Genomic DNA, 19,787 nt, shown 5'->3' on the forward strand with positions numbered 1-19,787 from the left:
TCGGGCCTGACTTTACAGTATGTCGGGCTTGGGCTTCGGGCCGGGCCCATTTAAATTTTGGCAAAAGCCAAGCCCAAGCTGGCCCATGAACAGGTATATCTCCAATTTCTCCTTTCGGAGTTTTTTGTTTGCACTAATTCATTCAATTCCATAATTTGGTTCAATGGAAAAATCTTGGGCTGACAAGTGTGAAAGACACATTTTAGTCTGGGAACAGCCACTTTGCACCCGCAAAAAATGCCAAGGTTAGATCCATATCCAGTCCAAATCCTCCCCACCCACGCCCATAAGTAGCAGGGACCAGCATAGGTAATGGCTTCTCATGAAATAATCATTATTGCACATGCAACTTAATGAACTTATCATAGTTGTTTCTGAATTTATCAAAATTAGATGCTCTTGGTTTTTTTATTTGTAAGTAAAGAAGTTAGATGCTCATAACTAACGGCTTTTATAAAACTGAATTCTAACCTAACCAGATGTTAATTGAATTCAGGGGAAATTCAAGGGGCCTATCAAATTAAAGTGACAACAACAGCTTTGGCCCTACTGCTCTCCACAAGGCATGTTGAACTGTCAAAAATTTCTGTCCAAGGTCATCTTGTTAAGGTTTGTATAAGCTCCATCTGCATCACTATGGATAATTTTTTCAAGGCTTCATCTGCATAGTTACTGATGGACACAATCCCTAGGAAGCTTAGCTTCGTTTCATGTACAGTCAACTGCAGGCATAGTTACTCGGTCAAAAGCCAAAGTAGCTCCAGATCAATGGACTATGATGACACTTCCCGCAAAGGTATATTCTGGTTCTCTTCAATTGTTCTGGGCATGGTGTGTTTTATTTTATTTATTTTTGTGCTTAGAAATAGAAATCACTGCTTTAAGAAAGGTTATGCTGCATTTCTCAGACCTTAACATTCCAAAAGGTTGGATTGAGTTGACGGTTGACCCATCTAGGAGATACAAGTACCAGCATAGTGTTACTGTCAAGCTTGCCGTGCTTTTTAATGCTTATCTTTTTCCCTATCATTAATTTAAATGGTATCTAAGAAGATATCTGAATACTGTTTTTCTCATACTGTTATGATGTTTTGGGTATCCATTGGAGTTCCTACCTATTACCTGAGCACTAATACAAGTCAAAAACTGACTTCAGCCATGATACCTCAATTCCTCCACATGAGGTGTCATTTTGCGTTAGATGCTTCAATTTTTAGTTGAGATTGTTTATTCAACTCCTGTGGGCAATGCTCTAATTGGGGGTAATGTGGGTTTTTAGGTTTTCTTTATTTCCTTACTCGTATCAGTTATTGGACTTCGTCTGTTTAAGTTCTGAGTCAATAGACCAATATGGAACAGTTATACTTACAATGTGTTCTTTTTTGGCAATACAGATACTTGCCTTGTTGGCAGATGTATTGATAGAGATCCAAGAGCAAGTTTCTGTTAGTGATGATGAGGTAGTTAATGTGCATTTAGTATTTCTGTTATATAGAGCTTCTCGTTCAGGAATGGCACTTGAAACATGGAACAAAACATCATGGCAGGATAGTGACTGGGAAGAAGATACAGATGCAAATGGTGACACTATCCAAGACTTGCTATATTCATCCAGTACAACATTCAACAAGCCCAAAATTGAACATCTTGACAGGATGGCAAAAATTTTTAATGAGGTAAGCTGTGAGTGACTTCATTTAGTCTCCTACATTCTGCAATTTTGTTGCTAATCAAGCTTGTTTTTGTTCGTAAGAGCCAAGACGACAATGATGAAGATGACCTTCTAAGTGGGTCAGACCCTATTAATGAGGTATGTGCCAAGCCAATTTTAACCATTCATTTTGGTATTATGTAGTATTTGAAGTTTGCCCCCTTCAATTCTTGCATTTTCCGTATTGCAGATTAACCTGGCTAATTTTATTGTGGATTTCGTAATAAAGTTCTCCAACGGTGACAGAATGGTATTCGATCATCTTTTCCAGGTTTGTCACTCAACAATCAAAGCATATGTATGGGAGAGATTTTTTTCTTTCTGTAAACTAGGAGGGATATTATTCGTTGGAACATTTTCTGGTTTCTGAAGTACAAATGGCATATCTTGTTTTTCGTTGGAACTGCAGAATTTGACACAGGCTCAGCAGAGCGCAATACAGACGGTCCTGAATCGATAACACAGCTTAATTCCTGTTTGTATATTATAAGTTTGTAATAATTAGTGATTGTAACTTAATGTTTGATTGACCATTAGTTAATTTATCATATTCTTGCAGCACCAACCTTAGGTCGGTATGGTTGAGTTTGTAAAGTTGAAGTTGTTCTCCCTCTGGTTCCAGATTTTGGTTTGCCTTTCAGTTGAGTGTCCACCATGTGTGGGTCCATCTTATTTTATCTTTGTACGGTTTGCATTCTATTCTTTACGGATTTTTTTGGAAATAACTCTTGTTTAGATGCATTTAAAATGTCTTTAATCTTTATTATTTATTTATTTATTTATTTATTTATTTATTTGTATTCTGCATCCATTCTTCATTCTCATATTTTTTCTTCTATGTACACTGAAGAGACAAGTGATGTCTATATAATGAATTGTTAACATGAATGGTGCCAAGTGCCAACTACTGCCAAGCAAGGAAAATGCTTAGAGCAGCTATGGATGTACGGTGTCCGTCCCTTTATTTCCCCAGATCTCAATGCCTCCAAAAAAATGGTAGCAATAAGTTAGATTTACCATCAACTCCCTAAATTTATTTGGAGATCCTATTTGTTTGTAGAAGCAGAATATAACGCTTCATTTTCTATTAACAAAAACGCAGGAAGGATTAAAAATTAGTGCCAGCTTTTGTATTGAATGAGGGCTTGTCGCATGGTTTTGAAAACCTGACTGGACCGGATGGATGGACCGGTTGACCTGGGAATCAGTCAGGTAACCGGTTCCATTTCACGCTAAAGCTGCTCTTTAGCCAAAAACTGTTGATTTGATCAGTGACTTGCTGACCTGGGTGGTCAAACTGTCAACCTGGATTGGTTTTTGGCTACTTATTTTATTTTTTTAATTTATTTTTTTTAAATCAGAATGGATCATCTGTTTGAACCAAATGGTCAAACTGTTTGACCTGGGAACCGATTCCCAGAACGGTTCTGTATCCAGTCTGGTTTTTAAAACCTTTGGTTTGTCGGAGTAGGTTCTTTTGACTCGGCAAGTCTGCATAATAGCTGTGTTTTTCTTGGGTATCGCCACTTTGATATATTATACTTGATAGGCGTGGTTGGTAAGGCTGGATGCGAATCAAATGCAGCCTGATGCCGCCAGGATCGAAACCAGCAATATCTTTCAAGGGGAGAAAACTCATTGGTTGATGTCATGACGGTTAGTCCAAGTTTCGACTAAACCCAGTCCGTTGCCTTAAATCAATCTTAGTTAGCTGTGTCAATTCATTTTGTTTTTTTCATGGTTTTTAGAACCAACCGGTCACTGTTGTAACTGGGTTGAACAGTCTGACTGTTTGAACTGAATGCTTGGCCCGTTGTGACCAAAAAAAAAAAAAAGGTTAAAACCGTTCAAATGATTAACCATTCGGTTCAGTGGTTTGTTAACTAAAATCAATGGTTTTGGGGGAAATCTATTTTTTAGGGAAAATGGAACCGGTCACTTGACTGATTCCCAATTTTTCTGGTCCAATCATTTGATCCGGTCTGGTTTTGAAAACCATGGTATTTTTCCTTGGCCATGTCTTGTGGGAGTTGGGACTCTTTTAACCAAAGAAAATTAAAATATACTAGAGAACTATGAGTTTTAGAATTATAGCTAATAGAAACTTGGCCTTCACAAGCAAAATAAGCAAATAGCCGGGCCGATGGATTTCATGTCTATGTGATAATGATTCAGGTGTTATTTATCAATTCATGAGTGGGTTTTGATTGGTCTCTTTTTATATCATATCTTTTCCGTGATCTTCCCCAATTTATATCAGAAAAATAAAGAGATCGAAAAGAGGGTAATTAGTCTTTTGGTAGTTGGAACTCACATCTGCACCGTTTTTGCAACTTTGGCAACTGCCAATCAAAAGCGAACATGTCAGTGCTTATCTTTTTCACGTTTAATGGTAAGTTAACAGGTGGAACCCATATAAATGTTATAACACTTTAGCGTGTATTTGAGCTACAAACCCCATTCCCATTACCCACTCTGCCAACTACACAAACGCCAACTACCAAAAAATACTACAACGCCAACAATGGTGTATGTTGCAGTGGTCACTATAGATTGCGTAGGCCCACCCCGTTTGTCTTCTTTATCTTCTTCATTATCGATCTGTTGCAGTGACACCAACCGGAACAATTTCCTATATCCACTCTTCCGTAGATTTTGGTCTGAAACCCTTCAAACAACTATTACACATCAAGGTTCAAAATATTGACATATATCAGCCGATAAGTATCATTCTGGGACTCCTTTGATATGCCCCTATAGTGGGTGTATCGGGAGTCTAACCGGTTCAGGGGTTGGAGGAGCCCTAAACCGGCCCCCTGAACCGGTTTCAGAAAATAAAAATAAAAAAAAGAGTATCGATTTGCTTGATACGCCCCTACCGCATATAAATATTTTGAACCTTGTTACCCATTAATGAATTTGCTTCATTGCAGCTTTCGAATGGTCGACACTTCTGTAAACATTACACTTAGTGTTATTCAGCGATGGGATTTGACAGGGACAACCTGTTGCAAACCAGTTGTATTTCTGAGACTAATTCTGAGGATTGTATGAATAAGATGATGGTGATCTTGTTTTCAACATATTTTGATCATATTAAGTAGAGAATGACAGAATCTAGAGAGACAAAGTGTTCTATAAACCAGTATAGTAATTACTTATCCCTTACAAATCTTCATGGACCTTTTCTATGTAGAATCCATTAAAAATCTCTTACGCTTATCCTTTGAGATTCTCAAACAGTCTTGCAGGCGTTGGTGTGATCGACGAAATAGAGAATAGGGATGGGGTTTGTATCTTGGAGAAGGGGAGAGGTGGGGAAGAGAAGACATGGGCTGATTGGGGACACAGGAGAGAAGTATTTTTAACATTTACCATCGATTAACTTACCATTAAAAGCAGAAAAGATAAACAATGATGTGTTCGCTTTTTGATTGGTTGTTGTAATAATATTAAAGAGAGCATATGGAATTTATCAGTAATCACTTTCCAAACCGAAGTTGCAGTGGTGTGAAGTTGTTGCAAGAACTCGAAACTAGGAATTGCAAGAAGATGGAGGGCTAAGTCGTACCACTTGGTCACTCTTCTTAAAACCGTATTTGCCTCCTATGGTGCAGTTGGGTGATCACAAACCGATTGCCAAGATAAAACAGCCCACAGGCCACTGGTAGGCGTGCACTCGCTTACAGACCTCCGTGAACCACCAACACTCATCTTATTGAGGGCTCTTAGACCCGATTGGACACAGATGTGTCCTTTCAGACAAGAGACTCTTCAGAACAGTGCACCTGTTCGAAGAAACACGAGGAAGAAGAGACACAAGAAAAAAATGTTGTAATTTGAAATTAAATTCAAAATTGAAAAGACTCAATTTAAAAAAGAAAAAGTATAATTCGATTAGACCAAAAAGATTTGGTCAACGCACACACACACCCACGCATGCACCCCGACCTGGCTTGGCTCAATTTGCACCTACACATTAAGTGTGTTATAAAATATGCACAAGATGTGATCATGAAACAAGAACATAAAATGTGTAAATGGAATTCGGTGCTTAGGACCTGCATTACTGGCCACAAGTTGATAAGCTCCGTAAGGTCATAACGTACAGAACTCCACCCGGAAGGTCCCGTGCATCATTATTTCTAGATGTGTTCGAAGTTTCAATAGTAATTTCATTGAAGGTTCAAATCCAAAGCTCAAGTAAATGCAAGTATAAATATAAGAAAATACATATTTTAATAATTTATGTAGTCTAGGCTACCGGAAAATACTTTTAAGCATTGCAGAGTGGTATAAGAATTAAGGTACCTTCATCATCATAATCAACTTCCAAGTCTTATCCAACTATATGGAGTTTACTGCATGAATCATGCCATTCAGTTTTGCTCAATATCCATTGTTAAATTATTGATACTATTCGCCATTCTAGCTTTCAATATCATATCCATTGTAAAATTATTGACAGTTTGAAATCATTTATTACTATTATCCATGTCATTTTTTGTCTGTCTCTTTGCCCTTCTGGCCCCTTCAACTTGTAAGTTGCAACAAGTTGATGATCTATGCATATAACCAGATCATATTAATATAGTTTATCTCATTTTATCACCTAAGAGTTGTTTATGCCACATTCATTTTTTCCATACAAGATGCCTAAAATGTTAAAATAATATTATATTGTTGTAATATGGTCCAGTGATTTGTCATGCTGATGGGTGATTTGTTTAATTAAACCTCGTCAACTATATAAAGTTTTATTATATTCTATACAAACGGATCAAGAAGGATTTTAATGTGGGAGCACTGGGAGTTGCCACTTGCCGGTTGGCGAATCAGATTGTGAGTTTGTGACTGATTTTACCAGTTCCAAGCGCCAACCCGATTAACAGCTAAAGACTCGAAACGCCCGGGTTGGTTATTTTTGTTTTTTTAGCTTTTGTGGTACAACCGTACAACTATGTCTATAGAGCTAATTCTGGATGATTAATTATATTATAAATCCTACAGGGTCTGCTGCCAATTGCCATCTGCTCCCGAAATGGGGTAATGAAAGGTTTTCTTATTTGTTCGGGACCAGGTCTCCCTTGACCTCGACCGGAACCAATGCGTGTCATATACAGAAAACCATTCATGATCATTTGGAAGAGTCGACGGGAAACGGGATAGGGTTTAGGCTGTGTTTGGTTTGGAAAGGAAAGGAAATGTAGGAAAACCTTTACAACCCTTGTATCCTTATGTTTCCCTTCCTTTCCTACCTTTTCCTTCAAAGTTCAAACCAAACATAGCCTTATGGAGACCCCAAAGCACAAATTTTCTACAGTTTCTGTTGTCTAATATGCAAAACATTGCCATCAACCATTATTATGATCATCTTCCCCTATTCCCTGTGCACAAGCACGAGAAAAAGTAGAAAGCATACCAGAAAGGAGAAAAATACATGCACACAAGAACACAACCAAAGTAAGAAATAAATCCTCTAGGGATATTAGGAAAGAGAAACATGGGGGTAAAAAAATCTACGCCTCCCTGCAAGTCTGTAACATGGCATAAAAGATACAAACTCTGTAACCAATACATTTTTAACAGAAGAATATAATTAGCAATTAAAGCCCGAAGGGAAGAAAACAATGACTAGATCCTCCCAGTAATACTTTCGTGTGACCTGGCTCATTCTTCCCTTGATGCAGGATCAATTCCAGCTGAAGGGCTATCAGCAAAATATTCTTGACGCTTCACATTAACACCGTACTGTTTTCGATTAAAAAGGAAAAAAAAATCATCAGTAATTCACTGTGTAATTGAGCCATATATGGAGTATGCAACAGATACAGAAAGAGCCGAGAGGACTTTGTTGATAACCAAGGGTATTTATCCTTGGTTACAGGAACAAAACCCTCAAATCTGAGATAAGGGCAACCTTCGGAAAAAAAGGTTGCTTTAATGATGGATGCCCCAATTACTGCAAAGAATCCATGAATAATCACAAGAAACTGATACATGCACTATTACAAGCGGTAGAGTTGCACATGAATGAGAAACTTGAAATTTTCCATTGGACTCCAAGCAAAAGGAAACCATTATTGTTGGGCTTCTTGTACATTAGACAAAATTAAAACTGAATTACTGCCAGCCACTTAACCAGCATTTTTATGCAGAAGCAATTGAGTGTTAAAACATAGAAGGACCTTTAACTTATTGGAAAAAAGAAATGGAATTTAAGGCTCTCTATCTGCTTACCTCTCGCAGTGCCTTGGATAAATCCTCCATTGTCAAGATCAGGCGCTTATCCTGCTGCAACAGAAAGTATAAGGGTTATGTATAGCTGTTTGATTGCATAAAATATGCAAAAATTTAAACAAAAAGGGGGAATCAAATACACCTTTTGCTGCTTATCTCTCTTATCCTTAACTGCTGCCGATTGCCTTGCCTTGCACTGCCTAGCTCAGGATGCATAGAGAGAAAAATAGTTTCAGGCAGGTCAGAGCATAGTAAAAGAACACCAGAAAACTACACCAACGATTTGAAGACAAATTGACAGAATCTGACCCTAGTGCAGCCATTCTTATAAGAGATACATTATAGAAACTATATGGCTGAAAATTCTCTTAGAAAAGGTAGATTTATCTGTATTTGTAAACAAATGAAACTCAGAAGTAGAATAAGATATGAGCATACTGCAGAGCATCAGTGGCGACCTCGGAAATGAACTTTTGAGTAGCAACAGCTACTAGCCTGATTCTGCCAACAGAAAAGAATATGCTGGTTGGCTACAAACTAGAAAGCTGATAAACAAGAAACGAGATACTACCTAAGAAGAATTTGAAAGTGCTTTACATGATAAAAACATTAGCATCCGAGAATGTAATATTGATCATAGAACCTAGTCCCAAGTCACATATAAATGTTGGTTTATGATTTTTTTTATTAACTGGTTTAGGATCTAATCATCATCTAAGCCTTGTCCCAACCATACAGGTTGATTACACGAATCATGTTTTGTTATTCCGCTCTGTTAAGTGCCATATTTATTGTTGAATTATAGGTACAGAGGTGCTTAAGTAATTTCTTATCACTTCCACCCAAGTCTTTTTTGGACTTCCCCTATCTCTTCTAGCCCCTTGAACATTTCTTTCTGATCAGTAGATTTTTTAATGAAAATCGAAGATTACAATCAAATTTGATTAAGATCCATCCCATAAGTACAAGATTTCACAGGAGTGGCCAGAACAACTGCTGTCTTGATGCCCCTTGTTTCGCTAGAGTGTCTTCCGTTCCGTTTGCTGTTCTTCTCACCCATTTGAAAGAGACATTCAGCTCCCTTTTTAAATGTGCAATCTCCCTATATGTTTGCCAGAAAGCCCAAGGGATTTGGGCATTTTCTCTTGTCCAAGAAATTACCACCTGGGAATCCCCTTCCACTTCTAGATAGTGGAAGCCAAATTGTTTTGCTAATTTTAAGCCATGCAGTAAACTAACCAATTCAGCTGTCAAAGCATCTCCATGTTCCAAAGGTCCTGAACATAAAGCCATTACCACTCCTGAGTTCCTGAATATAAATCGAAGATTACCAATAATAGCTTCCATCAAAGTTGAGCTTTAGGATGTTTTGAGCTGGGGGCTTTCTAGCCCCTTGAACTTGTAACAGATCACTTTTCCTGACAGGTGCTGCAAATGGTCTTCTATGCACGTGACCAAACCATCTCAAATTTTCAATCTACTTTGTCTCATTCTGTCACCTATTGGAGCTACTTCTAGGTTCCTGCGTATGACTTCATTTCCTATCCTATCCTTTCTAATTTTATTTTTACCACTCATCCATCTAAGCATTTACATTTTGTCACAATCATTTTTTAGACATGCTGTTTCTTAATTGCCCAACACATAGGTCCATATAACATAGGTGGCCTCACAATTGTTTTATAGAATTTTCTTTTTACCACAAGTGGTATTTGCCTATCACATTAGACTCAGGATGCACCCCTCCATTTTGCACATCCTGCTCTAATTCTATGGGCAACATCCCCCTCAATCTCTCCCATGTTACGAATTATTGGTTTGGGATCTAATATTGGCTTAAAAATTAAAATAATCTTAAGAATTGCAACCTTTTCTTCTGAAGATTTTTACAATGATCCAAGTGTAGTTCAGAATCTTTTTATTGAACTTTTGAAAGATTGTACTATGTAAATTAATTTCTAGACTGCTTGTAAAATTTCAAAAGGACAAACCAAATGGAATGTCCTAACAAAAAAAACACTACATTTTTTCAATACAAAGTAGCAATTCCAAATTGGGAATTTGGAAGTTACACTTACATCCAACTGAACAAATAATCCCTTCTTTACCAAGAGATGAGCATCTATCTGCAGAGGCATACACCCACATGGTAAAAGAATTTTGAATAGTGTATCTGATGGTAAAATTAGTTCACTGAAATCTTATCATGTTGCAAGGGGCATTTTTTTGTGACAAAATAGGAGGCAACATGATGAAATGGTAAGGAAATGAATGAAGGTAACATCTATTAACAGATAATAAGATGATGGGGACCAAAACAGTAGGGATTAGGGGAGGTTAGGAAACAACTTAATAAACAGAAAACAAAAGGAAGATGGAAATAAAAGGAGATTTATGAAGTAAGAAAAAATGCTGGTAAAGCATAGTACATATGCTGCCAGAGTTATTTGGGCCCCGAGTTTATTTGAATAGAGGAAATAATGAAGCGGCATCTATAATAGAAATAGGATGATGGGGATCGTAACAGTAGGGAAAGTATAAATAAGATTATATAAATACAAGGTAAAATTTTTCTATCATTTATCAAAAATACAAGGTGAAATTAAAAAGCAAAAAAAAAAAATACTGGTTAAAGCATGGTTTCCGGAAGCATTCCCAAAACTTGCTGTTTCCTTTTATAATCCCAAACTAATTTCATTACATCCTTATCCATATGAAACTAGGGCTCCTTGTGTTGCATTTTCTAATGAATTGTAGATCTGTGGTGGAGGAAATAATTAATCATGTGCTTCTTGGTTGCCCTGAAGTTTCAGCTTTATGGGACTTTCTTCCATTCATATTTAGGTGAGTTGAAGCCTGACCACTTTCTCATCAGGATTTTTCTTAATTGGCATCAAGATGTCTCGAACAGGAGATTTAACCTAGCCTTAGTTTTCAACCGGGTGGCTGCTTTGGGTGCTGTTGGTCTTCTGTTTCTATTCACTTTTGCATATACTAATAATAAATTTTTTAATTGCTCATAAAAAAAATGAATCCTGGGATCATAGTTTCTTGCTTTTTTTCCTATTTGGGCTTTAATGAGTTGCTTCTTTCTTGATCTAGGCCCTTGCCCCGTACCAAGGAAATGGATATCTCCTTTTGCGGGTAAGCCGGACTATGATAGTACTCAACCTCATGATTGCATTACAGTATGATAATGCTACTGACTACTTAGAAGAAAGATATAGGACTAAAACATGAAAAATCCATAATTGGCACATAATAGCAACAACTGTTTTAAGCTACTGGTCTATCCAAGAAGACGAATAATAAATCCCCAAACACTATCTGAATTATATTGTTGGGATGACAAGCCAAAAGCCCTAAACTCTAAGTAAATTATACAACTTGTCTCCTCGTAATCTCTTCTCTCTCGAATACAAAACAACAAACAAAACTCACCAAATAATCAACCCTAACGACCATAAAAGCATAAACGGATCAAATTGAGTCTTGGGGAGAAGTACCTACAATCGCACGTCGGGACACTGAAATCCGCTCTTGGCGACATAGTGCTCCACAAGTTCATCAGGTATCTGCAAACACCCCAGTAAAATCAGGAGAACCCATTATCTAAACCCATAAATAATTGATATTCATTCATTAATTTGACAAAAAGAACAAAAGAACAATTCTTCTTTCTTTTAATCCGAATTACAGTGGGGGTATAGTCCATTAGAGAAGCGAGGAAGTCAGCGAGAGCCGAATCATCGTCGTGCCTTCCATCGCTCGGTGGCTGGTTCTGATTCATCATCCCTTCTACCTTCCTTCTGCTGCTAAACCAACTCGATAACGAAACCTCTCCGTCTCCCTAAAGGCAAACCTCCTCTGCGGAAGAAGAAGGAGCGTGGAGCGAAGTTATGTGGTCTACGTATGTATTGCTTGTGACGCTAGTCTATGATGTAATCTACTGTCCACCGTTCGATTGATCTGGTCCCTTCAAATGTACACGTGCACTCAAGATAATCAATCCAAGTTTATCCGGGATCGTAATTGGGTCGGGTCTAATGGTAGTCGGGCCAACGGTCAACCCGTACCCACCCTTCTGATAGAGGGAAAGGCGTCATACGGACATCGTTTTCGTACTGACAATTTGAATGACGGTTCAGCCGAGAGTCAAAATTTTTAGGCTTTGATGCTAATTCACGAACAAACATTGATGTATAATTTTTTCTCTTGGTCTCTGTTTTGACCAGACATATTCACGAAGGGGAGAGTAGAAGTAGAAGAAACCAACCCTAAAATCTCGTTGTCATCCTCATCCCACTCGCATTTTCAATTTACTTGCGGAGCTGCTGCGGCGTTGATTGAAGGTGAAAGCTTAAATGTTCTGATGGCGAAATCAATTCCGTCTGCATTTTCACCTCTAGTTTCACGATTAGGAACTCATAAAAGGAGTACTAATTTATCCTTCTCTCTGTTTTTGTTCAATTAAATCTTAATCTCTCTCTTTCTCTCTCTCTCTCTCTCTCTCTCTCTCTCTCTCTCTCTGATAATATATGTTTTGTTTAGTTGCTTTAGAATTTTGAAGAAGAAATTGTGATTGTTACTGTATCATTACCTTTATAACTGCTACCCGCTTGCTTTTCTTGCTGCTTCTGCTGATAGTGGTCTGTTGGAATAAGTGTATGGGAGCTTGGTAGCTGTGCTAGTGATCATTCACGTTACATTCCCAAAAGAAGAAAAAAAAAACGTATTTCTTTGAAATAGGTTAATTTTTTCTCTTGGGGTATTGAATCTGATACTTTCTTCCTCAATGATAGCTGCAGGTGAGGAGCAATGGTTCGGCAAGTTTTCACAAAAGACAAAGCTGATACATTTGAAACTCCCTTCTGGGTATGGAGTGAGAGCAAGGGCAATTTCTTCCACAGCTGATGTTAGAGCAGTGGAAATTCCTCGTCAATGGTATAACCTTGTTGCAGACCTCCCAATTAAACCTCCGCCAGCTTTGCATCCAAAGACTCTTCAGCCAATTAAACATGAGGATCTGTCTCCTTTGTTCCCTGATGAATTGATCATGCAAGAATTAAGTAATGACCAGTTCATCGACATCCCACCTGAAGTTATTGACATTTACCGGCTTTGGCGCCCAACCCCATTGATAAGGTCTGCTATAGTAGCGTCTTCTGTTTATACTTATAGTTAAAAAATTTACTACCTTTATCAGAAAACAAACAGCATATATATTTTGCAATGTAAAACAGGGCTAAGAGATTCGAAAAGCTTCTTGATACACCTGCCAAGATCTACTACAAATATGAAGGTGTTAGCCCAGCTGGATCACATAAACCCAATACTGCAGTCCCACAGGTCTGGTATAATGCTCAGCAAGGCATCAAGAATGTTGTGACAGAAACTGGTGCTGGACAATGGGGAAGTTCACTGGCCTTTGCATGCAGCCTATTTGGTCTTAATTGTGAAGTATGAACAGATACTCATGCATATGAAAATTGAATGACCTTTATCTTGTCTATTAGTCAATGACTTTTGAGTGTGATATTATGTGTAGGTGTGGCAAGTTCGTGCTTCTTATGATCAGAAACCTTATCGTAAATTAATGATGCAAACCTGGGGTGCCAAGGTTCACCCTTCTCCATCTAGTATAACTGAAGCTGGCAGAAAAATCCTACAGATGGACCCATCTAGCCCTGGTAGTTTAGGAATAGCTATTTCAGAGGCTGTTGAGGTTGCAGTTACAAATGCTGATACCAAGTATTGTCTGGGGAGTGTTCTGAATCATGTCCTACTACACCAGACTGTCATTGGTGAGGAATGTATAAAGCAGATGGAAGCAATAGGAGAGACACCAGATGTGATCATTGGCTGTACAGGTGGAGGATCCAATTTTGCAGGACTTGCATTTCCTTTTATTCGGGAGAAGCTCAATGGGAAAATTAACCCTGTTATAAGAGCAGTTGAGCCTGCAGCATGCCCTTCGCTAACAAAAGGTGTCTACACATATGACTATGGAGATACAGCTGGGATGACACCATTAATGAAGATGCATACTCTTGGACATGACTTCATTCCGGACCCCATTCATGCTGGTAATAATTATTTGGGTACGGGAAGCTTTTTGTCTCTACATTTTCCATTAGTATCTCATCCTAAGTTTTGGTTCTTCTTGCAGGAGGCTTGCGTTACCATGGTATGGCACCACTTATCTCACATGTCTATGAACTAGGCTTCATGGAAGCACTATCTATTCCTCAGACTGAATGCTTTGAAGGTACTTGGTTCTTTTCCCAGGATGATTCCCTTGTTTCATAATTAGAGAATAGAGGATATATAATTGCTAGCAAAGGTTTTATATAACTTATAATGCCAATGTGCGTAGATAACTGTTCTTAAAACAACATTATGTGCTTTTAAAAAAAAACATGTGTGGTGGGGATAAATGTGGAGGGAAGGGATTTGGAGTCTATTGTTGCCTGCTTAGAATGCCCTATTTCTGGTTGGCCCTTGACCTATCTAGGACTTCCCCTAGGTGCAAATCCAAAGGAAAGTAGGTTTTGGATCCTAGTGGTAGAGAAGTTTGAAAAAAGGCTAGTGACCTAGGTTTTGGATCCTAGGGGGTAGAATAACTTTGATTAGGGCTACACTTGTAAATTTACCCATCTACATTTTGTTTGTTTTTAGGATACCTATTAGGAAAGTCAAGAAGATAGAAAAGTTGATGAGGGATTTTTTGTGGGAGCCAGGTGCAGAGAAAAATGATCATTTGATTAGATGGGAGGTGATGAGTCGAAGCAAGGAACAAGGGGGCTTCGGGTTAGTAAATAAGAATGAAGCTCTTTTGGGCAAGTGGTTATGGAGGTGGCCTCTAGAAAGAGAGAGATTGTGGCACGAGGTGGTGGCTAGTATCCATGGCTGTTCTAAATCTGGTTGGGATGCCAGAGCATCGCAACGAGTCACATTCACTACACCTTGGAAGGCGATCTTTGGCATCCTCCCAAAATTTCTCAAGTTCGTAAGGTATGATGTCTACAATGGTAATTTTGTGCTTTTTTTGGGAAGATGTTTGGGTGGGCAACCAACCATTAAAAGACCTCTATCCATTCCTTTTTTTCTATTTCCCTCTATAAAAAGGAGTCTATTTCGAGGCTTCTTTCTCCCCCCATCCTCCCATTGTCTCTTAATTGGGATTTTGGGTTCTATAGAGGGTTGAGGGATGAGGAATCAGTTTCTGCCTCTAAGCTCTTACTTTTACTTGATTTTGTTTGTTTGGACCCTCCTAAACCAGATAGAAGAATTTGGTCTTTGACCTCGAGTGGCTCCTTCTCTTGTTCTTCATTCTTTAAGTCCCTATGCTCTACTCCTCCCCCTTTGTTGTTCCAAGTTAAAGGAGTCTAGTCAAGGCCAATTCCACCTAAAATTGCTGGTTTTTGTTGAGAAGTGTATTATGGTAAAATTAATACTGTGGACAATGTTCAAAAAAAGAGACCTTATTCATGCTTGTCCCTCAATTGGTGCATTTTATTTTAAGTGCAAAATGAGGACTGTTATCACCTACTGATTTCTTGCTCTTTTACAGTAAATATTTGAAATTGGGTTTATATGTTGTTTGGGTACAGGTGGAACCTGCCTTCTGAAGTAAATCTGCTTTTTGATCATTTTTTTTTTTTGTTGGCCAACAAAGAGAGGGAAAGTAATGTGGAAATGTATTAGGGCAGCCCTCTTATGGACCATTTGGGAGGAAAGAAATGCCAGAATTTTCTAGGAGAAGGAGAGAAGCATTGCTGAAATAAAGGATTGTATACTAACAAGGGCAATCCTTTGGCTAAAAACTACTAATCTCTTTGTGGATTACTCTAGTGATGACCTTCGAAGGAGTTGGGCAGCAGTGGCCTTCACATCATCCAAGAAAAATAGAACACAAGCAAGTAGATTACCCTCTCCGGAAGGAGTTGTAAAGTTGAACTTCGATGGGAGCAGTCAAGGCAACCTAGGACCTTCGGTATAGGAGGTATCTTGAGGAAAAATGATAGCAACATCCTGGCCTTATTCTCAAGTCCAGTGAGCTATGGAGACTCTACAAGGGTTGAGATATTAGCTATGGTACAAGGACTACAGATTTCCAGCCAACTTGGAGTGACTAATTTGGTAGTTGAAGGAGACTCTATGGTCATAGTGGGGTGGATGTCGGACCCAGAAACTGTTGTTTGGGGATATAGGGACATCATCAAAAAAGCCAAATGGTTTACAAGAACCATGTCAGTTAGCTTTCAATGGATTAGTAGATCGGCAAATGTTTTGGCAGATTCTTTAGCTAAACTAGGTGCTTCAAGGGATTCTCTGTTTTTGGCTAATTTGTAGCTGCAATCTGAAAAGAGTTGGGTTTGGAACCACCTTTAAGGGGAGGTAACACCTTGTGCCTCCTCTTAGGGTGCTTCATGCGTGTACTATTTCTATCTCTATTTAATAAAATACCATTCATTCATAAAAAAAAAAAAAAAACATTATGTGTAATTTAAGAAGGTTTTGATTTAAAAAATAAATTCTAAAAGCAACCAATTCTTTTCTTATCTTAATGCCCTCCAGTTATCACTGCCTTGTCTTGGGTCTTGTTATAAGTGACAAAGTACAGGAAAATTGGGGTTAAAAGAATTGTCTTTAAGAGTGAGAACTTGGTGTTGGAAAGGGATGTTTGATAATTAGGAAGCAATGTTAAACTCCTATCACCTTCTTGGCTAGTACAGGCAATAACCGAGATGAGACTAATATATACTGTAATGATGTGTAGTTTCATATTTTCGTAGTGCAGTTCTGGTCTTGTTCAATGAGAGCGCTTCAATATTTTGCTGTCAAGAGGTGTTTAAGTGAGACAAATAAAAGTAATTTCCAAATATTTGATTAATGGAGCCTGCACACCTCGAAAATAAGGCAGTGGATGGTAATTCTCCCCATAATCATTAGAATTGAATATGAAAGGGTCCAAGTGGTACTCTAAGCAGATCTTCTCCCCCACCCCAGTTTTTCCAGTTTTAGGTATAACCAACATGTCTCATCATTTTGATTGAGTGCAGGTTTTCTGCTGTGGTAGCATCCCCAGGGTATGTTGGTCATTCAACATGACATATTACATATAGAGGATATTTCAGTAATAAAGTATCTACAAGTGTAATGACTAAAATGACCTGCGGATATTGCTTGAGCCAATGAAATCCTTCAGCACCTTCTTTTTATGTGTTTGTGTGTGCTGAAGTCTCAGCACTGTGGATCCATACTCATTTTGGTCTACATAACCAGCTGGGTTTTCTAGCCACTCTAACCTTCAGGGAAATCCAAATCCAAGATTGAGGATAGGGCTGTCAATGGGTCGGGACAGGGTGTCTTGTCCCTAACTGATTATTAATTGGGACAAAATCATAGACCCAGAAATATCCCAATTAATGATCAAGATAATCAAGTCTGACCCTATAGACCCAATTATACTGATATGATAGTATTACCTATCAAGTGTTTTTAACTAAAAGTATTTTATATATTATCTATCAAATTTGCCCTTTTAGACATAAAATATAATTAAAATTATAAGAAAGCTAGAAAAGATTTATACATTGTTAAAAAATAATCGGTTTGGAGCAAGCGAGAACCAGAACTGACCCACTTATTAGTCGGGACAAAATCCCAGAACCAGAACTGACATAATTAGTTCAGTTGGTTCAGCTCTGTTGGGTAGACCCAACCCATTGATAGCCCTACTTGAGAAGCTGGTTAATGGGATTTGACTGGTTGGGATGTGTGTGTTTTATGTTGCGCCAATAATAGAAAATAAGCAAGACTTGTTATACCCATAAATATGAGTCTATATAAATCAAGTATTGAAAAGAATCTGTTGTACTAATTAAACTTCTTGCTGTCTTAGGAGCCATAAAATTTGCTCGGTCAGGACTGATACCAGCACCAGAACCAGCTCATGCTATAGCTGCCACCATCAGGGAAGCTTGCCACTGTAGAGAGACTGGAGAAGAAAAAGTTATTCTGATGGCTATGTGTGGCCATGGTCACTTTGATCTGCCAGCTTATGAGAAGTATTTGCAAGGAAAAATGGTTGATTTGTCATTTGAAGATGAAAAGATGCATGCATCGCTGGCCAAAGTTCCTCAAATTGCCTAAACTGAAGCCTCATGACTTGGGATGGGAACTGGTATCATCATCATCATCCAAGACTTACCCCAGAAGATCCTCTTTTACTAGTTCATTCATGTCCTTTTTTGAGTGGGAACAAGTATAGATGTAATAATCTTCTACTGTGGAGCAACAGATAGGAGAGATCTGTCCTAAGAGGCAGGGTAACATAAATGTTACCTTATGTTGTTGTTGTTGTTGTTTTAACAAACCACCCACTGTAAATCTCTCAGGAAACTCTTAGCACCTTCCCTCCCCCTTCAATGATAGGTAGTCATTTCAAGGCTCAGTGGCTGACTGCTGAGAGTCCGAGAGTAGCAGTGACGGGTTTCAAGAAGATGGTGGTTATGTGGGGGCGGTAAGAGTTGCAGTTAAGGGAACAAATAACATGAAAAACATAGTGCATCTGCTCTAACCATCATATCATTTTTCTTGTCCAACCGTATACGAACATTATGTTTTTTTTTTTGTAGTGAGAATTTAATTTGCATTAATACAAATGGATGGGAGTAGAAGCGTGAAATTACAATGTTTAGTTCATCTTACTTTAGATTTTATTTTAGTTTGCTTTAAGTTTCATTTTCCTCCATCTGCCCTGCAAGTAAACAAAACAAACTAAAGTTTTGACTCTATTCATTTGCATTCCCATACTTCTGCACCAGTGCAAATGAAATTGCACCGCAAACAAAAAGCCTCGAACCAATCCAAGAGCAAATCACCCAATGTTAACAAAAAAGCTATGTTTGGAGGGAAAAAAAAAAAAAAAGCGATGTCTAAATATCTAAATGAAGAAAGATCTTATTTTTTGGACAAGATTATCTTTAACATTAGTGTTCTTTGAATTGCCGATAAGAAAAGAGCGTTTGAGAATAGATGCCTATATCTGTAAATGAAAAAAATAATAATAATCTTATTTTTTGGCAAATCTTAGTACAATGCTATAATTTGAAAAAACTTTCATTCTTAATTTGAGATTTGAGGAGTGAAAATAAATGCAACCTAATTATGCTTCTTTTGGTGGAGGGGAAAGGCTTGGCTGTTTGAGTGCTTCTGATGTGGTATAAGAGTAATTTAACCAATATTTCTCTAGTAAAAAAAAGAAGACAAACATGGGACTTAATGAGTTAAGGTATCATGTTGAAAGCAAGGTTCAAAAACTTGTTATATATCGTACCTATGTATTGGGGTTTTGACCGGTTCAGGGGGTGGAGGAATTTTAAACTGGTTCCCTGAATCAGAATTGAAAAAGAAAAGTTAAAAAAAATAAATAAATAAACAGTACATACTGTCTGATACGCCCCTACCGGCATACCGGGTGTATCAATATTTAGAACTTTAGTTGAAAGAACTTAAAAAACAAAAAAAGCCTAGGCTGTCTGTTACAGACAGCCAAAGTTTTTTTCTTATCGTTATTGTTGAAACATGAAATTTATATTAAAAGTATTGACTAACATGTTATGGAGGGTAAGGGTGTAAACGGATCGAATTCGAATCGGATCAGAAGGCAATATCCAAATCCGATTAAATATTCGAATATTCGATTCGAATTCGATTAATTAATTATTTTAGATAATTAATAAATATATAAAATAAATATTTTATTGATATAAAGTATATAAATATATAAATCATTTATATAACTTAATTATTATATATAAATTATATA

General features: G+C 37.8%; 3 protein-coding genes across 5 annotated transcripts in view; 2 read left to right on the forward strand and 1 right to left on the reverse strand.

The window, feature by feature from the left end:
• The window catches only part of LOC148863461 (ARM repeat superfamily protein), a 62,372-nt gene extending 59,879 nt beyond the window's left edge, over positions 1–2,493 (forward strand). Inside the window, exons 27-33 of the mRNA XM_088980365.1 lie at positions 497–609; positions 719–796; positions 1,395–1,460; positions 1,548–1,676; positions 1,754–1,810; positions 1,902–1,982; positions 2,121–2,493. Of these exons, the coding sequence (XP_088836491.1) occupies positions 497–609; positions 719–796; positions 1,395–1,460; positions 1,548–1,676; positions 1,754–1,810; positions 1,902–1,982; positions 2,121–2,171 (575 nt within the window). The 3' untranslated portion in view covers positions 2,172–2,493. The remainder of the gene's footprint in view (positions 1–496; positions 610–718; positions 797–1,394; positions 1,461–1,547; positions 1,677–1,753; positions 1,811–1,901; positions 1,983–2,120) is intronic.
• A 4,682-nt stretch (positions 2,494–7,175) lies between these two features.
• On the reverse strand, positions 7,176–11,865 carry TAFII15 (TBP-associated factor II 15). Of its 2 annotated transcripts, none has more exons than XM_088980297.1 (6): positions 11,649–11,865; positions 11,462–11,526; positions 8,390–8,452; positions 8,094–8,151; positions 7,952–8,002; positions 7,176–7,462 (listed from the first exon to the last, which is right to left on the reverse strand). In XM_088980297.1, exons 1-6 carry the CDS (start codon positions 11,742–11,744, stop codon positions 7,382–7,384), a joined length of 414 nt encoding a protein of 137 aa, XP_088836423.1. In that variant the 5' UTR covers positions 11,745–11,865; the 3' UTR covers positions 7,176–7,381. The 2 variants fall into 2 exon arrangements, with proteins under 2 accessions (XP_088836423.1, XP_088836422.1); XM_088980296.1 differs by having other exon boundaries at positions 7,952–8,005.
• Positions 11,866–12,066: 201 nt separating this feature from the next.
• On the forward strand, positions 12,067–18,644 carry TSBTYPE2 (tryptophan synthase beta type 2). 2 transcript variants are annotated; one of them, XM_088980298.1, is made up of 6 exons: positions 12,067–12,387; positions 12,754–13,096; positions 13,195–13,411; positions 13,500–14,037; positions 14,121–14,219; positions 17,859–18,644. In XM_088980298.1, exons 1-6 carry the CDS (start codon positions 12,324–12,326, stop codon positions 18,107–18,109), a joined length of 1,512 nt encoding a protein of 503 aa, XP_088836424.1. In that variant the 5' UTR covers positions 12,067–12,323; the 3' UTR covers positions 18,110–18,644. The 2 variants fall into 2 exon arrangements, with proteins under 2 accessions (XP_088836424.1, XP_088836425.1); XM_088980299.1 differs by having other exon boundaries at positions 12,078–12,387; positions 12,760–13,096.
• The last annotated feature ends 1,143 nt before the right edge of the window (positions 18,645–19,787 follow it).

The sequence above is a fragment of the Nelumbo lutea genome, chromosome 3 (assembly GCF_056320005.1).
Source record: "Nelumbo lutea isolate HS-2025 chromosome 3, American lotus-T2T, whole genome shotgun sequence".
In the NCBI taxonomy this organism is placed as follows: Eukaryota; Viridiplantae; Streptophyta; class Magnoliopsida; order Proteales; family Nelumbonaceae; genus Nelumbo; species Nelumbo lutea.

Excerpts from the sequence above, each read along its gene's own strand:
- TAFII15 (XM_088980296.1), bottom strand. The coding sequence starts at position 11,744 with ATGATGAATCAGAACCAGCCACCGAGCGATGGAAGGCACGACGATGAT. Across the intron at positions 8,006-8,093 it reads AGAGAGATAAGCAGCAAAAG|CAGGATAAGCGCCTGATCTT; the intron begins GTGTATTTGATT and ends TTTCTGTTGCAG. Across the intron at positions 7,463-7,951 it reads TATCCAAGGCACTGCGAGAG|TACGGTGTTAATGTGAAGCG; the intron begins GTAAGCAGATAG and ends AATCGAAAACAG.
- TSBTYPE2 (XM_088980298.1), top strand. The coding sequence starts at position 12,324 with ATGGCGAAATCAATTCCGTCTGCATTTTCACCTCTAGTTTCACGATTA. Across the intron at positions 12,388-12,753 it reads ATTAGGAACTCATAAAAGGA|CTGCAGGTGAGGAGCAATGG; the intron begins GTACTAATTTAT and ends CCTCAATGATAG. Across the intron at positions 14,220-17,858 it reads TCAGACTGAATGCTTTGAAG|GAGCCATAAAATTTGCTCGG; the intron begins GTACTTGGTTCT and ends TTGCTGTCTTAG.